This window comes from Ctenopharyngodon idella, chromosome 3 (assembly GCF_019924925.1).
Source record: "Ctenopharyngodon idella isolate HZGC_01 chromosome 3, HZGC01, whole genome shotgun sequence".
NCBI classification, from domain to species: domain Eukaryota; kingdom Metazoa; phylum Chordata; class Actinopteri; order Cypriniformes; family Xenocyprididae; genus Ctenopharyngodon; species Ctenopharyngodon idella.
Window position 1 is genome coordinate 18,567,961 of NC_067222.1, and position 18,777 is coordinate 18,586,737.

Genomic DNA, 18,777 nt, shown 5'->3' on the forward strand with positions numbered 1-18,777 from the left:
GATTCATAAATTTGGTTGCTATTCTCTTGGATGTTTCTGTAAAATATATCTGTTCTAAAATCCTCATTTACACCGGTATCGGAGAAAACTTCATTTCCCGTGATGCATCTCTCCAGCGCTGTAGCTGCAGCGGTACACGCGTCGCGTCGCTGATAACATCTCGCGCAATGGCTGCGGCTCTATCTCGAGCTCTGAAATTACCGGGTAAGTCAAATATTAATCGTGAATAAGCGATCAAATGAATGATATTAAACAGCAGTTCAGATGCGACGCGCGCGCTCGCGCCGCGCTGTGTTTTGTTCGGTGACGTCAGTGATGTGATTATCAGACGCTTCGTTCCGTTATATCGCTGCGCGCATTCAAATGCGACACGCGTCCATGAATGTTATCAGAGGGGCTGGTTTTAATTATCAGACATTTACACGAGCGCACAGATTCACCTGCGCTGAGAACGACGTCAAAACGATGTAATATTAAATTATACTCAACACTACACCAGCCATCATGTAAATACCATGGTACATGAATGTGCAGTATGGTAAACGGCAACGTCACGTGACCACAGTGGTTTCTGTAAAGAGAGGATTGTTTGCTACTTTCTAAAACAAGACAAACGGTGAATTTTCTTCAAAATGTAAAATTATTTAATTTTAATGATGTATTTAATTAATCATTTAGTTAAACGTATTAAATGTACTGTTGTGGAATCATCAGCAGAGTATTAAGAGTTTCTGATGGTGCAGGTAAGAAGGGCTCGGATCTGGGCGAGTACGACCCGCTGACGCAGGCGGACAGCGAGGATGAAACGGAGGACGACGATCTGGTCCTGAATTATCCTCGTAATGGTCTGAGCCCGGCGGTGGCCGACCTGAGGGACGAGGAGGAGGAGTTTGACGAGGAGGAGGAGTGGAGAGCACAGCGGTCGCAGAGAGAGGGGGCGGGGCATGTCGAAGAGGCGGGGCCGGGGCGGAGTCAGGGCGGAGACTCCGAGGAGAAGGCGGCGCGTGTGCGAGGGGCGGTGCGGACCGCCGCCTTCCTGCTGCCGCTGAGCTGCGCGGCGCTGCTGGTGCTGCTGTGCGCATTTCTCATTCCTTGCCCGCAGGGGGCGCCGCAGTGGGAGCGAGAGCTCGGAGACGTGGGCGGTGAGTGACACTCCACCTGATCACCAGTCAAATCTACCTGCAGCCTCAATATGTGTTCTTCCTCTCAGGCGTGACGTCGCCGCCGCTTGCATTGTGGGATGTGGATGGAGACGGACTGGAGGACATTTTGATTGGTGTCATGAACATCTCTAATGACAGTCAGCCAATGAACGCACAGAGCAAAGGTGAGCGGAAGAAATGACGGAAAACGGAAAAACTCCCCGTTACAGTAGAATAGAGCGCAACAACAGCCGGTTCCGGAAGTAAAAAACGATAACAATAACTATGGTAATAATAACTGTAACGATAACGGTGATGATAACTATAATGAAAACTATAACGATAACTGTTACAATAACTATGACAACTATAACGATAAATGTAACGCTAACTGTAATGATAACTATAATGATAACTGTAGCAATAACTAATAATGCAACTATAACTAGCAATAACTGTTACGATAACTGTAACAATAACTATGATAACTATAATGATAAATGTAACGCTTACTATAACAATAACTAATGATAACTAATAACTATAATGACTGTGACGATAACTAATGATAATGAAAACTATAACGATAACTGTTACAATAACTAATAATAACTATGACAACTATAACGATAAATGTAACGCTAAATATAACGATAAATATAACGCTAACTGTAATGATAACTAATAACTATAACGATAACTGTAACGATAACTAATGATAACTGTAATGAAAACTATAACGATAACTAACTATAATGATAACTGTAGCGATAACTGTAACAATAACTATGATAACTATAATGATAAATGTTACGTTAATTATAATTATAACTAATGATAATTATGTTAACTAGTAATAACTGTAACAATAACTACAATCATAACTATGATAAATGTTATGATAACTGTAGCAAAAACTAATAATAAAAACTATAACAATAACTAGCGAAAACTGTAACAATAACTGTACCATTAACTATGATAACTATAATCATAAATGTAATGCTAACTATAACAATAACTATAATGAAAACTATAACAATGACGGTAACAATGTTAACTAACGATAACTAATGATAACTGTAGCGAAAACTTTAACTACTGTAATGAAAACGGTTACACTTTATTTGGTTACAGTGTAATTATACATTTAAATACAGAGTAATAATAATTAGTACTTACTTTAGGATGAGAGTTTGGTTTATGGTTAATTGCATGTAATTATGCATAATTTATAGTTATTACTACAGTAACTACATGTAACATGTGTAACAATGACACGGTAAAACTGTAACAATAACTATGATAGCTATAATGATAAATGTTATGCTAACTGTAACAATAACTATAATGTTAACTGTAACGATAATGAATGATAACTATAACGATTACTATAATGAAAAGTGTAACAATAACTATAACCATAACGATAAATGTAACGCTAACTGTAACCGTAACTATGATGAAATCTATAAGAATAATGGTAACAGTTACTAAAATGATAACTGTAACAAAAGAATGGGAAAATTCTGCTGCTGCAAAAGTGGAAGCAGAACAGTTAATACGGCTCGTCCAATCAGAATGCTTGGTGTGTGTATGCGCAGAGTTCAGCGTGTCGGCGGTGAGCGGCGTCAGCGGGCAGCTGCTGTGGACGAGGCCGCTCCGAGAGGCGCTGTTCTCCGTTCAGTGTGGACTGCAGACAGGAAGTGCAGATCCACTGTGGAGGAAGCAGCCGCTGGAGTCCTCCGCCTGCGTCCTGATCAGCTCCGGTCACATCATCACCGTGAACGCCTCCACAGGTCTCTCTCTCTCACACACACACTCGCTCATGTGTGAGTGTTTGTGTGTTGATCATTAGTGTGTGTTTCAGGCCGGACGTGGTGGACGGCAGCTATAGGTAACGTGGAGTCTCACGCGGTTCTGCTGCCTGATCTGGACGGAGACGCGTTCCCAGACCTGCTGATCGCAACACTTCCGGCAGACCAGGTGACCACACACACACACACACACACACACACAACTGTAACGATAACCATGTTATGTGCATTTATACATGGTGTTCATACAGTCACGTTTCTGCATCATGATGACGTTACTCAGCTGCTTCATGAATGTTTTTCTTGTGGGACGGCTTTCACGTCATCTGCTGTTGAGCCGTCTGGTTGATTTTACACACAAAATCAGGTTAATTCTGACATGATGTGGGTAATGGTGACGTCCTCAGGTGTCTGATCTGGCTCTGGTCCTGATCTCCGGACGGTCAGGAGCTCTGATTGGCCGGCCGGTGAACTTTAACCTGACAACTCAGGGGAAGCTGATTGGTCCGCTGCTGCACGAGACGCTGACGGGAGCCTATTACGTGCTGTTTGGACTGGGTGAGTCTCGTTCCCCGCGCCTGATCATGTGTCGAGCTGTCGCATGGATACGAGAAGAAAAAAAATCAAGAAAAAAATTCAAGTTTTTGTAAATCAAAAATCAACATTATGAGTCGAAATTGACATAAAAGTCAAAATTGACATAAAATGTAAAAATTATGACTTAAAAAGTTGAAATTATCATATACTAAGTCAAAAGTGACAGTTGAAATTATGAATTAAAAAGTTTAAATTATGACAATTCAAAATTACGATTTAAGTCGAAATTATCATATACTAAGTTGAAATTGACAAAAAGTCTGAATTGACAAAATGTCAAAAAGTTTAAATTATGATTTAAAAAGTTGAAATTATCATGTACTAAATCAAAATTTACAGAAATTGTCAAAATTGACAAAAAGTCTAAATTGACTTAAAAAGTCAAAATTATAAAATAAAAAGTTGAAATTATATACCAAGTCCAAAAGGCTTAAATTATCATATACTAAGTCAAAATTGAGAAAAAGTCGGAATTATGACAAAAAGTTGAAATTATCATATACCAAAACAAAATTTACAGATGAAATTATGAATTAAAAAGTTGGAATTATCATAGTAAGTTGAAATTGAAAACAAGCTGAAATTATGACTTAAAAATCTGAAATCATCATGTCAAAATTGACAAAAAGTCTAAATTGACTTAAAGAGTTGAAATTATATACCAAGTCAGAATTGATAAAAAGTCAAAATTGCGACTTAAAAAGTTGAAATGATCATATACTAAGTTGAAATTGACAGTCATAATTATGACTTAAAAATTTAAAATTATGACTTAAGTCCAAATTATGTCAAAAATTGACTTAAAATTAAATTATGATATAAAACCTTAATTTCGATTTATGTCATAATTATGTCAATGACTTAGAATGTCATAATTTCATTTTTTTTAATCTAATAATTATGACTTCTTTTGGACTTATTAATGTCTCAGGCACGGTGGAGGGCGTCTCTCTCAGCTTCATTTACAGTCAGGCCACAGGCAGGGCGGCCACGTCTCGGGTCCGTCTGAAGGAGCCCAGCTGGGAGCGTCTGAGGAAGAGCAACTCTTCATCGCTCATTCACATCAGCAGGTGCCGCCGCACACACACACGTGGGGTCAGGGGTCAGTGTGTGTGTGTGTGTGTTTTTGTGACATATCAGGACACAAATTTGTATAATGACAGGGGTATGACATTGGTATTACAAAAAGAGGTGACTTATGAGGACATTACCCATGTCCCCATTTTTCAAAAGTCTTATAAATCACAGAATGAGTTTTTGTGAGAAAGTAAAAATGTGCACAGTTTCCTGTGATGGGTAGGGTTAGGGGTAGGGGTAGTGTAGAGGGAGAGAAAATACGGTCTGTACAGTATAAAAACCATTACGCCTATGGAATGTCCCCACAATTCACAAAAACAAACCTGTGTGTGTGTGTGTGTGTGTGTGTGTTAGTGCGTCTGAGGAGGTGGAGTTCCTGCTCCCTCTGGTGGCGGGTCTGTGTCATCAGCACAATAACCTGGACAGCGCGTCGGTGCTGAACTCCAGCCGCAGCGACTGGATCCTGCTGTCCGGAGCGAGCGGCCAGCTGTCCGTGCTGAGAGAGAGCGACACGCGCACCGCCTGGAGCCTCAGCCTCGCCGCTAAACACATGTCTGTACACCGTCATCACACACACACACACACACACACCTGTACACCATCATCACACACACACACACACCTGTACACCGTCATCACACACACACATCTGTACACCGTCATCACACGCCACACACACACACACATCTGTACACCGTCATCACACACACACACACACATCTGTACACCGTCATCACACACACACACACACACACACACCTGTACACCATCATCACACACACACCTGTACACCGTCATCACACACACACACACACATCTGTACACCGTCATCACACGCCACACACACACATCTGTACACCGTCATCACACGCCACACATCTGTACACCGTCATCACACACACACACACACACACACACACATCTGTACACCGTCATCACACGCCACACATCTGTACACCGTCATCACACACACACCTGTACACTGTCATCACACACACACACACACACACACACACACATCTGTACACCGTCATCACACACACACACACATCTGTACACCGTCATCACACACCACACACACATCTGTACACCGTCATCACACACCACCTGTACACTGTCATCACACACCACACACACATCCGTACACTTCATCAACCATAAAGCAACGCTCCGTCAACCTCTGCACTGTTTGTGTGTGTGTTTGCAGTCGTCCGGCGTCGGGTCACTTCAATGACGACGGTGTTCCTGATCTACTCATTCATCAGTCGGCCAATGGCGTCAGGAAGGTGCGCATCTCATTAACATCTCATTAGCATACACACACACACACACGCAGCGAGCTGATTGTCTGTGTGAACCGCAGGTGCAGATCATCGACGGCGCTCGTGGGCGGAGCTTGTGGGAGGCGGGGTTTGTGTGTCCTCGTCTGGCGGTGGAGGATTCGTCCGTTCTCACCACGTCCGGCCAATCCGTGTTCCTCTTCTGGGCGGGAGATCCGCTCTCGCAGGCGCAGAACGTTACCAAGACAACCAACCAGGCGGCTGCCGCGGCCGAGCCGGTTCTCCGCAAGCTCTTCCTGTTCCATCCGTACTATCCCACAATCCTCCTGCAGCTGAGCAGCACCACGGACACCGTCCTCACGGCAACAGGTGTTACACTGTTACAGTCACGACCAATGAGAAATGGTTTTATTGCTGACTAACATAATCATCAAGGCCGATGTGTGTTTGACACTTTTAATTATTGCCATCAGCTGATACATTTTCCTGTTTGCAATCGGGACTTTTATTTTGACTCTCCAGCGCATCAGTGTCAAAATAAAAGTCCCTCTTCATGAAGTCTCCAGTGTGAATTGAGTGGTCACGTGTGTGACGGTCTTGTCTCCGGCAGTGAGTTACCAGCCGCAGCAGAAGGACGCGTCCTACATCAGCGTCTCGTCTCGGCCCACGTCCGGCCGCCGTCCCGCGGCGCAGCTGCTCAAGAGCCTCAGTCTGAGAGCGGCCATCGCCGCCGCTCAGATCGTACAGCTGCCGGACGCCAGCAGAGACGCCGGATCTGCCAAACCCGCCGCCTTCCACGTCAGCAAGTTCTTCAGACGCCTGTCCTTCAAACAGGTCAGAGGTCTGAATGAATTTCAGTGAAGTAATGATCACAAAGCAGTTAAATGTAGCTGATTTTCTCATCTAACAGCATTAATGAGTATTATTTCTTTATGTGCTCATGTTGGATTATGAGACGTGTGTTTCTCGTCTGTTTCCCCGCAGTGATGCTCCTCGATCCTCCGCTGGATGAACGTATGAAGTTATTGAATTGTTTCATGATGATGATGATGATGAAGACGCGTGTAAATACTTCATCTCTTTAAACTTGAACTGATAATGCATTAAAACTCACACAAAGCACAGAGAAACCATCACATGACAGCTGCTGTTCATTCATCCTTCAATAATAATAATAATAATAATAATAATAAGCCTCTCATGTTGTGTTTTTATGGTTTCACTCTCGCTCAGGCCAGTGAAGTGAGTTTCATGGCTTTGCACGTTGAGTTTGTTTGTTGTAGATATTTTTGATTGTCTGTACAGTATTTATAGAAGCGAGCCGGACTGAAATAATGATGTAAATAATGCTGGAATAATAAAGACGTTCATTCTGCTGGAGCCGCGGTCAGACCTCTTTAATATCTCATCTGTACACTGTTACTGGATGATAACTGTTGTGTGCGTATCTGTATTTCTCACCTGAGACAGTGGAGATTAATAAAATATACGGGTTTCTTTTTTGAGATATTTTGAGAAAAGTCCTGGTGATTCCCAAACTGGGGTTCAAGAGTTGATGAAAAATAATAAATAATGAATAATTAATATAAATAAATTATTAAAAATTTAAAATTAAAATAAATTAAATTTAAACTAAAAAAACAATCAAAATAAAGCTGGACAAAAATTGTTTAGCTGCACGTCTTGTGAGCAATAACCAAGAGCTGTGATCATGTGAATGTGTTGTTAAATTACCAAAATATTAACTTCTTAATATTAAAATCTCAGGAAAATATTTGAGCTCAAAAGGGTTCGGCTGATGAAAACATTTGGGAATCGCTGGACTAAACAGTGAGAGTCAATGGGGTCCAATGCTGTTTCCTTCCCAGCGTTCTTCAACTTTCATTTCTATTCCACTGAAGAAGGAAAGTCATACTGACATGAGGGCGAGTAAATGGATGATCATTTCTGAGTGAACGGACCTTTAAACTAGAATTAACTAACCCTTTAAACTAGAATTAACTAACCATTTAAACTAGAATTAACTAACCATTTAAACTAGAATTAACTAACCCTTTAAACTAGAATTAACTAACCATTTAAACTAGAATTAACTAACCCTTTAAACTAGAATTAACTAACTAACCCTTTAAACTAGAATTAACTAACCCTTTAAACTAGGATCATCTAACCATTTAAACTAGAATTAACTAACCATTTAAACTAGAATTAACTAACCATTTAAACTAGAATTACCTAACCCTTTAAACTAGAATTAACTAACCATTTAAACTAGAATCATCTAACCATTTTAACTAGAATTAACTAAGCATTTAAACTATAGTTAACTAACCCTTTAAACTAGAATTAACTAACCCTTTAAATTAACCCTTTAAACTAGAATTAACTAACCATTTTAACTAGAATTAACTAAGCATTTAAACTAGAATTACCTAACCTTTAAACTAGAATTAACTAACCATTTAAACTAGGATCATCTAACCATTTAAACTAGAATTAACTAACCCTTTAAATTAACCATTTAAACTAGAATCATCTAACCATTTTAACTAGAATTAACTAAGCATGTAAACTAGAATTACCTAACCTTTAAACTAGAATTAACTAACCATTTAAACTAGAATTAACTAACCATTTTAACTAGAATTAACTAAGCATTTAAACTATAGTTAACTAACCCTTTAAACTAGAATTAACTAACCCTTTAAACTAGAATTAACTAACCATTTAAACTAGAATTACCTAACCCTTTAAACTAGAATTAACTAACCATTTAAACTAGAATCATCTAACCATTTTAACTAGAATTAACTAAGCATTTAAACTATAGTTAACTAACCCTTTAAACTAGAATTAACTAACCCTTTAAATTAACCCTTTAAACTAGAATTAACTAACAATTTAAATTAGAATCATCTAACCCTTTAAACTAGAATCAACTAACCCTTTAAACTAGAATTAACTAACCTTTTAAACTAGAATTAACTAACCCTTTAAACTAGAATTAGCTAACCTTTTAAACTAGAATTAACTAACCCTTTAAACTAGAATTAACTAACCTTTTAAATTAGAATTAACTAACCCTTTAAACTAGAATTAACTAACCATTTAAACTAGAATCGTCTAACCCTTTAAACTGGAATTAACTAACCATTTAAACTAGAATCGTCTAACCCTTTTAACTAGAATTAACTAACCCTTTAAACTAGAATCAACTAACCATTTAAACTAGAATCATCTAACCATTTAAACTAGAATCATCTAACCATTGTAACTAGAATTAACTAACCCTTTAAACTAGAATTAACTAACCATTTTAACAAGAATTAACTAACCCTTTAAACTAGAATCAACTAACCATTTAAACTAGAATTAACTAACCCTTTAAACTAGAATTAACTAACCCTTTAAACTAGAATTAACCAACCATTTAAACTAAAATCATCTAACCCTTTAAACTAGAATCAACTAACCTTTAAACTAGAATTAACTAACCATTTAAACTAGAATTAACTAACCATTTAAACTAGAATTAACTAACCATTTGAACTAGAATAATCTAACCCTTTAACTAGAATGAACTAACCTTTAAACTAGAATTAACTAACCCTTTAAACTAGAATTAACTAACCCTTTAAACTAGAATTAACCAACCTTTTAAACAAGAATTAACTAACCTTTTAACTAGAATTAACTAACCATTTAAACTAGAATCATCTAACCCTTTAACTAGAATCAACTAACCTTTTAAACTAGAATCGTCTAACCCTTTTAACTAGAATTAACTAACCCTTTAAACTAGAATTAACTAACCATTTAAACTAGAATCGTCTAACCCTTTAAACTGGAATTAACTAACCATTTAAACTAGAATCGTCTAACCCTTTTAACTAGAATTAACTAACCCTTTAAACTAGAATTAACTAACCATTTAAACTAGAATCGTCTAACCCTTTAAACTAGAATTAACTAACCATTTAAACTAGAATCGTCTAACCCTTTAAACTGGAATTAACTAACCATTTAAACTAGAATCATCTAACCATTTTAACTAGAATTAACTAACCCTTTAAACTAACCCTTTAAACTAGAATTAACTAACCATTTTAACTAGAATTAACTAACCCTTTAAACTAGAATCAACTAACCATTTAAACTAGAATTAACTAACCCTTTAAACTAGAATTAACTAACCCTTTTAACTAGAATTAACTAACCCTTTAAACTAGAATTAACTAACCATTTAAACTAGAATCGTCTAACCCTTTAAACTAGAATCAACTAACCCTTTAAACTAGAATTAACTAACCCTTTAAACTAGAATTAACTAACCCTTTTAACTAGAATCATCTAACCCTTTAAACTAGAATTAACTAACCTTTAAACTAGAATTAACTTACCATTTAAACTAGAATCATCTAACCCTTTAACTAGAATGAACTAACCTTTAAACTAGAATTAACTAACCATTTAAACTAGAATTAACTAACCCTTTAAACTAGAATTAACCAACCATTTAAACTAGAATCAACTAACCTTTTAACTAGAATTAACTAACCATTTAAACTAGAATCATCTAACCCTTTAAACTAGAATCATCTAACCCTTTAAACTAGAATCAACTAACCCTTTAAACTAGAATTAACTAACCTTTTAAACTAGAATTAACTAACCCTTTAAACTAGAATCAACTAACCATTTAAACTAGAATTAACTAACCCTTTAAACTAGAATTAACTAACCCTTTAAACTAGAATTAACCAACCATTTAAACTAAAATCATCTAACCCTTTAAACTAGAATTAACTAACCCTTTTAACTAGAATTAACTAACCATTTAAACTAGAATCGTCTAACCCTTTAAACTAGAATCAACTAACCATTTAAACTAGAATCAACTAACCCTTTAAACTAGAATCAACTAACCATTTAAACTAGAATTAACTAACCATTTAAACTAAAACCATTTAAACTAGAGCCTTGAAAGAGGAGCAACATGTCATGTCATGTCATGTCAAGCACTGGTTATGCAATCTTTCATCTGAAAGGTATTTTAAATATGTAAGGTGTTTATTTTCAGTGTGTATTGGTTTCAGCGCACACGCACGCACGCACACACACACACACACACACACTCATCTGTCAGTGATCATGGCGGCGGTGTCGGCTCGTCGGTTCGTGTCTCTGTCGCTCGGTTCTTTAGTTCCTCGCGCTCGGCTGGTTCGGGCTCAGCAGCACCGGACCGCAGTGAGCACCACCTCCGGCGCCATTCTGCCCAAACCCAAGAAAGTGAGTGAGTAACAACACGATCAATTGATCACACACACACACACACACACAGAGCGATCAGTTCAATAACATAACGCGATTATTGATCATAATCAGAGAAACCCGCGGTCAGATCTACACACCGGTGTGAATATATGGACGTAAACATGAACGAGAGGACGCGCGCGCACGTGTCTGTCAGGGGACACACCACATCTGTCAGTCAGTGCGCGCGCGCGCGGGTCTTTCAGTAGCACAGCTATATCTGCTGATTTTTTATTATAATTCACGTCATGTCTATTAAAGGAGAGCCTGTTTACATCAATAACGATGACTGCAATGATAACTATAAGGATAGCTAATAATAACTATAAAGATAACTATAATAAATAATGAATATAACAATAAAGATAACTAATAATTATGATAATCATAACAATAACCCAGTCAAGGCTGATAAGTATAAATACAACGGTAAAGATGTAAGTTTCATTACATCTTTGTTTCTTCGGTTAATTTAAGAGTAGCAACGCACTAATCGTTAATATGCTAATGAAGCGTGAGTGATGATGTAATCTGCACATGCTCAGTGCTTTTCGATTCTGATTGAGTTCAGGAAAGCGGCCATTTTGCAACGCCTCTGGGCAGCTATTTCAGATCCTGTCTATTTCGTGAAATCTCAAAAACTGTTTGGCAAACTCACAATTAAATAATCACAAATTAATCTGACATGAACTGTCCCATATAAATGTTGTTTCTTATGCTCAAATAGCGACAAAGAAGCTTATTATTCAGACTAGACGAGCCAATGCGCATGTGCAGTCCCAGCGCGAGTCTTTGGTTTCTATGGAAAAGAGCCAATCGCTGATTGGTAAAGTCATTGGGTCACTGCAGCTGTTCCCTTAAAAGGCGGGACTTGTTCAGTTATTATTAAAGACAGTGTATTTCAGCATTTGCCTCATTTAAATTGCATTGTTTGTGTGTGAAATTCACCTGTAGAACGAAGTCAGGCGGTTTGATTCTTCTTCAATCACCACTAATTCTGAAATGCAATATTTATTCAGCACAAGAACAAAGACTTGATTTGATTGGATAAGTAAAATAACAAATTATCCCGAGTACTCTTTTTACCTGGACGCTCGCATACTAAAACATACAAGCACAACATACTGGGTCAATGAATATAGTGATGTAAAACTCGCATATTAACACTGATATAAACAGTAACGTGTGGTGGTTTTCCGGTTGTTTCGACAGACGGCGTTTGGTCTGTTCCGGATCATGATGGTCGTGGCTCCGTTCCTGTACGTCGGGACGCTGATCAGCAAGAACTTCGCGGCTCTGCTGGAGGAACACGATATATTCGTGCCCGAGGATGATGACGATGACGATTGATCACAGGTCTGCCGTCACGAGCGACTGCATCTGTACGATCTGACGTCACTTCAGATTCTCGTAACGAGCGATCGATGTTTGTTTCTTTCCTCAGATGCTGCTGGAGAGTCGCTCAATAAACACTGGAGAATCCGTGTGTGATTCAGTGATCCGTGTATAAACATTCATCCTGGAGGATAAGATTCATCTGTCTGTAACTGTGTATTTATGAAAATTCACGAACGGTTAAAACGTAGCAATGTTGAATTATTGATTCTGTTGAACACCGATCTACAATAGGGATATATACACACACTTACGAAACGAATCAGTCGAGTGAACGATTCAATGTTTCGAATCTGAACGAGGATCTGCTGATTCTATTTCAAATAAATGCTGTTCTTTTGAACTTTCTATTCATCAAAGAATCCTGAAAAATAAAATATATGACGGTTTCCACAGAAATATGACTGTTTTCAACACTGATAATCAGATATAACGATGGTTCAATGACACACACACACACACAGACTGGAGAGATTCAGCACGAGTGTATTTACAGTCCAGAAGCAGAAAATGACAACACACATATCAGGGGTCAAGGGTCAGAGGTCAAGGGTCGTGTCCGTGGTAGAATTTGGAGAGGAAGTCAGTGGGACGCGGCACCTCGGTCTCATGGAAGTAGCGCATGATGTGAGTTTTCTGCTTCCAGATGTTGATGGTTTCCTCCAGCTCCATCTTGCCCTGAAACACACACACGGGTTCAGATCAAACACACACACACGCGTCACACCTAAAAACACGCTAGCAGCGGCCGTGTTCCTCACCTTGATGACCAGCATGTCGATGACGCGAGGGTCCGTCACGTGTCTGTTCCTGTCGAACATTTCCCGCACTTTGTCTCGGCCTTGACGCGGAGTGATGTCCAGCTGAAACATGTGAACTGAAACACATCACACACACGTTAGCGAGCGAATCCTTCCGACTCACTCGATTCACTTCAGTGAATGACTGAAACACGGACGAAAACAAATCAGTCAAGTAAACGATTCAATGAATCTGAACGCAGATCTGCTGACTGAATCACAGTGTCGTTCATTCAGTTCGGCATGTGAATCTTTTTCAACAAACAGAAATAACTAATAATCAGACATAATGAATTACTGAAACTCGTGTTTATTCAGGAAATGCATAATATTTGGACAATTGTAACGGCACATATATTTCTACTAGTATTAAAAAAAAAAGAGGTACAATTAGACTCGTTACCGATGCAGAATGAATCGCTGAACGAATGTTTTTGGTGAACAGTTTACAACAACTCTTTCCTGTCATATATAGTGGTGATTTCACACATCAAAGAATCATTTACCTCGGTTCATTTAGACACACAGAGGAATTAAATCATAGAAACAGTGAATGTTTAGTTGTCAGACCGAGTGTTTGTGTGTTTAGCTGTGTAACAGTGAGTATTTCTCTGTATATTCCTGTGTTTGTTTGTGTTATCATGAGAAGTTGTGGTGTGTCTGACCTTGACGCGCTTCTGTGTGTGTGTTTCGCGCTGTGAGCGCGCGCAGTACCTGCGTTCGGCACCTCCCGGTACCAGGCCCGGTACAGTTCCCGAACCCTCCGTCTGGCCTCGTTCAGGTCGCGGCTGAAGATCGGTTTCACGACTTTAGCGGCGGCGGCGCCTGTGCGGGTCGCTGCGCTGGACGCCATCATGCGCCTCTGCTTCTTCTCTGCGCATGCGCGCCAGCGCTTCAAATCCCCCCGCCGCCACCTGCCGGCGCGGAGCGGAACTGTACACGCGCACATCTGGAGCAGTGATAAATGACGATACACAAACCAGTCAATTTTAATCTTTTCCTTTTGTGATGTTTTACTTCTGTCATCATTTTATGAGTTGCTTGGATGATGCGACTCGCCTTCTACCAATATGTCATAAAATCGACTTTTTTCCTCATAAATATGACTTGGTATGTCATAATTCGTCAATAATTATGACACAAGTCATAATTGTGTTCTCAGGATTATTTAAAGACAAAACAAACATTAAAGTAAGCTCTAGATTTTAATTCATCCAGCTCATGTTGGAAAGCCTGCACACATGAGGAAACCTCATTTTATGACTTTTAAGTGTGATTTTCCTCATTTCAAGATTTCTAGACATGGAAAAGTCATACAAATGAATACAATATTAAAACACCACAGACATTTTTATAGTCAGCATAATTTTTTTTTTTGTGGTAGAAATAATAAGTAAAAAATATTAATAAAATTCCTGATCCTTAATAAGATTTGATTATTGTTGTGGACAATATTATTACAGCTTTATGAAGGGAATGAATATTAAATGACACACACTCAGAGTCCATAAACCAAATAACCCATATTTATTAGCTATAGCTCGATATGTTTACATATGCGTTAAACTCTAAATTTAAATACGACAACAAGAAACAAACATCTTTTAAAAAACATTGGCTCATTCAAGCAAAGCTCTTGTTTTTGTGGCACAAAGACAGTTGAACCCCATGGAAGCTGATTTCCACCACAGAACAACAATTAAAAAGGTAATTGCCACTTTTTCTCTCGCAAATCAAACTCAGAATTGCGGGATATAACCGTGCAACCGCGAGAGAAAAAGTCAGAACTACAAGTTAAATTTCTGAGTTTCTTCTCAGAATTGTAAGTCACACTTTCTTTAAAAGAGTTTTTATTCCGTGGTGGAAACAAGCTTCCACAGAACACACACACATGATACTAGATTGGCAAATATGATATCTATCAGATAAGAGTTTGTTGATTGTTCGTGTGTGTGTTCAGTTCCTCCACACTAGCGACAGTGAGACGTTCCAGTTTGGTCCCATAAACACACATGAGAAAGTGCAGAAGCGTTTGTTCCAGTGTCCCGCAGCTGACTGGCGGATCGGACTGAAATGAGAGTCACATGACCGCGGAGGCTCCTCCCCCGGCCGTCAGTGCTGCAGGCTGTTGTCGTTCTCGTGCAGCGCGCTCAGTGCCAGTCTCAGGTGCTCTCGGAGCGCCTCGGCCTCACGCTCGCTGCGGATCTTCATGGCGCTCAGCTCCTCACACACCTCGCGGTAGCGCTCGCACACGCTGCTCTTCTCCTGACACACACACACACACACACACACACACAGTTAGGAAACATGTTACACACTGACCGTACACTCGCGGTAGCGCTCGCACACACTTGCGATGTCCTAACGGCTAACAGACACGATTCGCACGCAACGTGTCCACGTCCACTAATGTCTGATTCGCGACCTAATGACTCATTTGAACAGATTCATTTTAATGAATCGTGAAAACAGCTGATCTGTTCAACACTGAACTCACTGTCTGAATCAGAACAGCTCTGAAATGAGAACGTAAGTGTGCTAACCCCAAGAGTGGTTAGTAAGATTTAGCCTTAATAATCCACAGTATTTTCAGGTTATTTCTATGACAATGTGTAGTGAATTAGGCCTACCTATAAAATCAGTTAGTTTAGACTGGAGTGAAACCAGAACAACGCTCGGTGCATTCAACTGTATATGGTAGAAAATTTGATTATTAGCTAAATTAACTTTTTAATGCTACTTTTTAATACTGATCATTAATAATTATTATTATTATTATTATATATACCAAAATAATTTTCAGGTCTAGCAAAGAAGCGTCTTCTCTTACAAAGCTATGAAATCACAGATCTTTTTGCAAAGAGGGCAAGAAAGGATTACAGTGAGAATGATGGGTACTTTATTGTCAGTATTGGGCTCACACATCACATGGGTAGGGCACTTTTTACTGTTTGCGTGGATGAACATGTCTGTCAGCCACCGCCGAATACCATTTTTGACCCAGGAAAAACCCTGAGGGATCACGTGTTACACACACACACACACACACACACACACACACACACACACACACACACAGACGGGGAAGATGGGTTACACACTAGGGTTGCAAAGGGGCGGAAAGTTTAGGGGCGGAATTTAACCTGAGGAATTTTGGAAATATTCCAATTTGGAAACTTAACAGGAATTTATGAGAATTAATTGGAAATTTGGGGAAATTTATATAAAATGTATCATATAAAAACATGAATATAAACATTTTGTTTGGTCATAACATTAAATAAGTTATTTATTTTTCGCATTCAATTAATTCTAATTTAGTAAATATGTAAAATAAATCGATTTTTATTGCAGCAATTGTTATGCGTTATTTATTTCAGTGTCACATGATCCTTCAGAAATCACACTGCACTTTTCGTTCCATTGACTTCCATTCAAACGCATGCGAATGCGTCAGACCGGAAACTCAAGCTCGCGGGAAAAATTCGCCTTTCGCTGCGTTCCAAAGGTCAAGTTTGGTGAACTCTGACCTGCGAATTCGCATCACGTGAAGACGTGCGACCAGTAGAAGATCGATTCGTCACGGCATGACCTCTGAATTAAAAGAATGATATTTTTGCAGCAGGTTCTATATTTTTACATTTTGAATGTATTACTTTAAGTTATGTGTTGAATGACGTCACATCACGACCGTTACAGCATCCGAAGAAATTTCGCACGTTCAAAGTCTAGTGTGACCGCGGCTTAATATGATGATTTGATACTCACTTATTATCAATCCCATATATTCCCGTTAATTCCCATGGAAAGTTTCCAGCTTTGAAAATTCCTGGAATTTTGCAACCCTTTTACACACACACACACACACACACACACACTCACACACACTCACACACACTCACACACAGGTTTAGGTGTGTTACCGTGGTGAGGAAGTGCATCTGGTTGCGGAGGCTGTTGAGCTCTTGGTGAAGGTACTGCAGTTCGTTCTCTCGCACCCGCAGCAGCACCTGCGACACACACACACACACACACACACACACAGTCATGCATCTTGAAAAACAACTTTGCTGATTTCCAATAAAGGCTTAATATCTAATGACGCATTTGATGATGCAGAGGTTAAAAAGATCAATAAAAGCTACAGATTTTTCACAAATAAGAATGAAGATTGTTTTGAAAAATCTTCACTCATTAAACTGCATGACTGATGATGAAACCCCGTCCTGTCTGAGCAGACAAGCAAAGCTATACGTGTTGAGTCCTAGCATTGAGCAAGACGCATCATGACTGGCTGGATTAAATCTCACGTCTGATTGGCTGAAGAGAATGGCTGTTCAAACACTCATTTGTAAATCGGTAGCTGGTAAGAGAGACTCAAATTACGCAACAAATGAGTTGACAGTTTGTATCTACAGAGGTGTGATGAAAGAAAACGCATTACACTTTTCTAAAGACAAACATTCATGTGACAAAACAATAAAAAACTGTGAAATATACCTGTGTTTGTGGGTCAGAACAGACAGAAACACATGATACTGATCAAACGTCTCACCTGCATCTCACACCATGACCTCTCACTGCCGTCAGTCCCTGCGTCTGACCCTTGACCTGTGACCAGAGAGCGAATGACCTTCACCTCCTCCGACAGACGAGCCTGTAAGTCCTACAGACACACAGACATGTTCATATGATCCTCTACATACCACACGTCACAGGGATTCAGCAGAGCTTCAAATCTGAGTCTCCTGTATGAGGTTAATGTGACCAAACTGAAGTGACTCTGAGGTCACCTGGTTGTCTCTCTTCAGCTGCTCCATCTGTCTGTCTTTCTGGCTCATCTGTTGTTCTGTGTGTTCGTGGTGCTGCTGCGCTCGCTTCAGCTCCAGACACTTCTGAGAGAATCGCTCCGACAGACTCTGGAGCTCCCGCCGCAGAGACGCCACCTCTGCCCTGCACACACACACACACACACACACACACACACACACACACACACACGTCCTCTTTAACACCAGTGTATCTGTTCCATACGGAAGCCCGTTTCTGCCTCATAATTGTCACTGTTTAGTGTGTGTGTACTCACTGTTGTTGTTTGTTAAGCGTGTGTGTGTCCATCCCATGTGTCTCTTTGCGTTGTGCGGTTTTCTCCAGCTCTTCTCTGTGCGCTTTCTGTAACGCCTCCATCACTGACAACACAAACACACACATGTGTGTACATCATTCGCATGCAAACATTCAACATGTTGCCCATCACCACAAACAGCCATTCTGCACTGCAAACAAGCTCATTAGTGCCGCCCCCTTTTTCAGCGCCGTTGGTTCCGGATATTTTTTCCATTCATTTTTCCCCATA

At 39.5% G+C, this 18,777-nt stretch overlaps 3 protein-coding genes and 1 long non-coding RNA gene across 7 annotated transcripts in view; 2 read left to right on the forward strand and 2 right to left on the reverse strand.

Annotated features, from left to right (window-relative positions):
- The first annotated feature begins 64 nt into the window (after positions 1–64).
- fam234b (family with sequence similarity 234 member B) lies at positions 65–7,293 on the forward strand. Of its 2 annotated transcripts, none has more exons than XM_051885775.1 (12): positions 65–204; positions 744–1,142; positions 1,211–1,327; positions 2,747–2,941; positions 3,013–3,128; positions 3,367–3,517; positions 4,488–4,626; positions 4,988–5,185; positions 5,841–5,919; positions 5,997–6,282; positions 6,524–6,754; positions 6,898–7,293. In XM_051885775.1, the coding sequence occupies exons 1-12, from the start codon at positions 168–170 to the stop codon at positions 6,996–6,998; spliced, it is 2,049 nt and encodes a 682-aa protein (XP_051741735.1). In that variant the 5' UTR covers positions 65–167; the 3' UTR covers positions 6,999–7,293. The 2 variants fall into 2 exon arrangements, with proteins under 2 accessions (XP_051741735.1, XP_051741736.1); XM_051885776.1 differs by having other exon boundaries at positions 6,524–6,747.
- Positions 7,294–9,002: 1,709 nt separating this feature from the next.
- LOC127508228 (uncharacterized) lies at positions 9,003–12,969 on the forward strand. 2 transcript variants are annotated; one of them, XR_007928725.1, is made up of 3 exons: positions 10,965–11,202; positions 12,439–12,582; positions 12,671–12,969. It is a non-coding gene; the product is annotated as an uncharacterized LOC127508228 (long non-coding RNA). The 2 variants fall into 2 exon arrangements; XR_007928724.1 differs by having other exon boundaries at positions 9,003–11,202; positions 12,439–12,969.
- A 118-nt stretch (positions 12,970–13,087) lies between these two features.
- Positions 13,088–14,340, reverse strand: ndufa6 (NADH:ubiquinone oxidoreductase subunit A6). The gene is made up of 3 exons (XM_051885986.1): positions 14,136–14,340; positions 13,383–13,498; positions 13,088–13,299 (listed from the first exon to the last, which is right to left on the reverse strand). The coding sequence occupies exons 1-3, from the start codon at positions 14,275–14,277 to the stop codon at positions 13,168–13,170; spliced, it is 390 nt and encodes a 129-aa protein (XP_051741946.1). The 5' UTR covers positions 14,278–14,340; the 3' UTR covers positions 13,088–13,167.
- A 585-nt stretch (positions 14,341–14,925) lies between these two features.
- triobpb (TRIO and F-actin binding protein b) overlaps positions 14,926–18,777 on the reverse strand; it is an 8,274-nt gene continuing 4,422 nt past the window's right edge. For both annotated transcript variants that reach the window (XM_051885798.1, XM_051885797.1), the window contains exons 8-12: positions 18,508–18,610; positions 18,215–18,374; positions 17,977–18,087; positions 17,345–17,431; positions 14,926–15,686 (exon numbers count right to left, since the gene is read on the reverse strand). In XM_051885798.1, coding sequence (XP_051741758.1) covers positions 15,534–15,686; positions 17,345–17,431; positions 17,977–18,087; positions 18,215–18,374; positions 18,508–18,610 — 614 coding nt within the window. In that variant the 3' untranslated portion in view covers positions 14,926–15,533. The remainder of the gene's footprint in view (positions 15,687–17,344; positions 17,432–17,976; positions 18,088–18,214; positions 18,375–18,507; positions 18,611–18,777) is intronic.

What these genes read in the sequence shown, in the direction of transcription:
- fam234b (XM_051885775.1), top strand. Translation starts at nt 168, where the DNA reads ATGGCTGCGGCTCTATCTCGAGCTCTGAAATTACCGG. An exon ending in AGAGCTCGGAGACGTGGGCG is followed by an intron (nt 1,143 to 1,210) that starts GTGAGTGACACT and finishes TCTTCCTCTCAG; the next exon opens with GCGTGACGTCGCCGCCGCTT. An exon ending in TTACGTGCTGTTTGGACTGG is followed by an intron (nt 3,518 to 4,487) that starts GTGAGTCTCGTT and finishes TTAATGTCTCAG; the next exon opens with GCACGGTGGAGGGCGTCTCT.
- ndufa6 (XM_051885986.1), bottom strand. Translation starts at nt 14,277, where the DNA reads ATGATGGCGTCCAGCGCAGCGACCCGCACAGGCGCCGCCGCCGCTAAA. An exon ending in CCGGGAGGTGCCGAACGCAG is followed by an intron (nt 13,499 to 14,135) that starts GTACTGCGCGCG and finishes GATGTGTTTCAG; the next exon opens with TTCACATGTTTCAGCTGGAC. An exon ending in TCGACATGCTGGTCATCAAG is followed by an intron (nt 13,300 to 13,382) that starts GTGAGGAACACG and finishes TGTGTGTTTCAG; the next exon opens with GGCAAGATGGAGCTGGAGGA.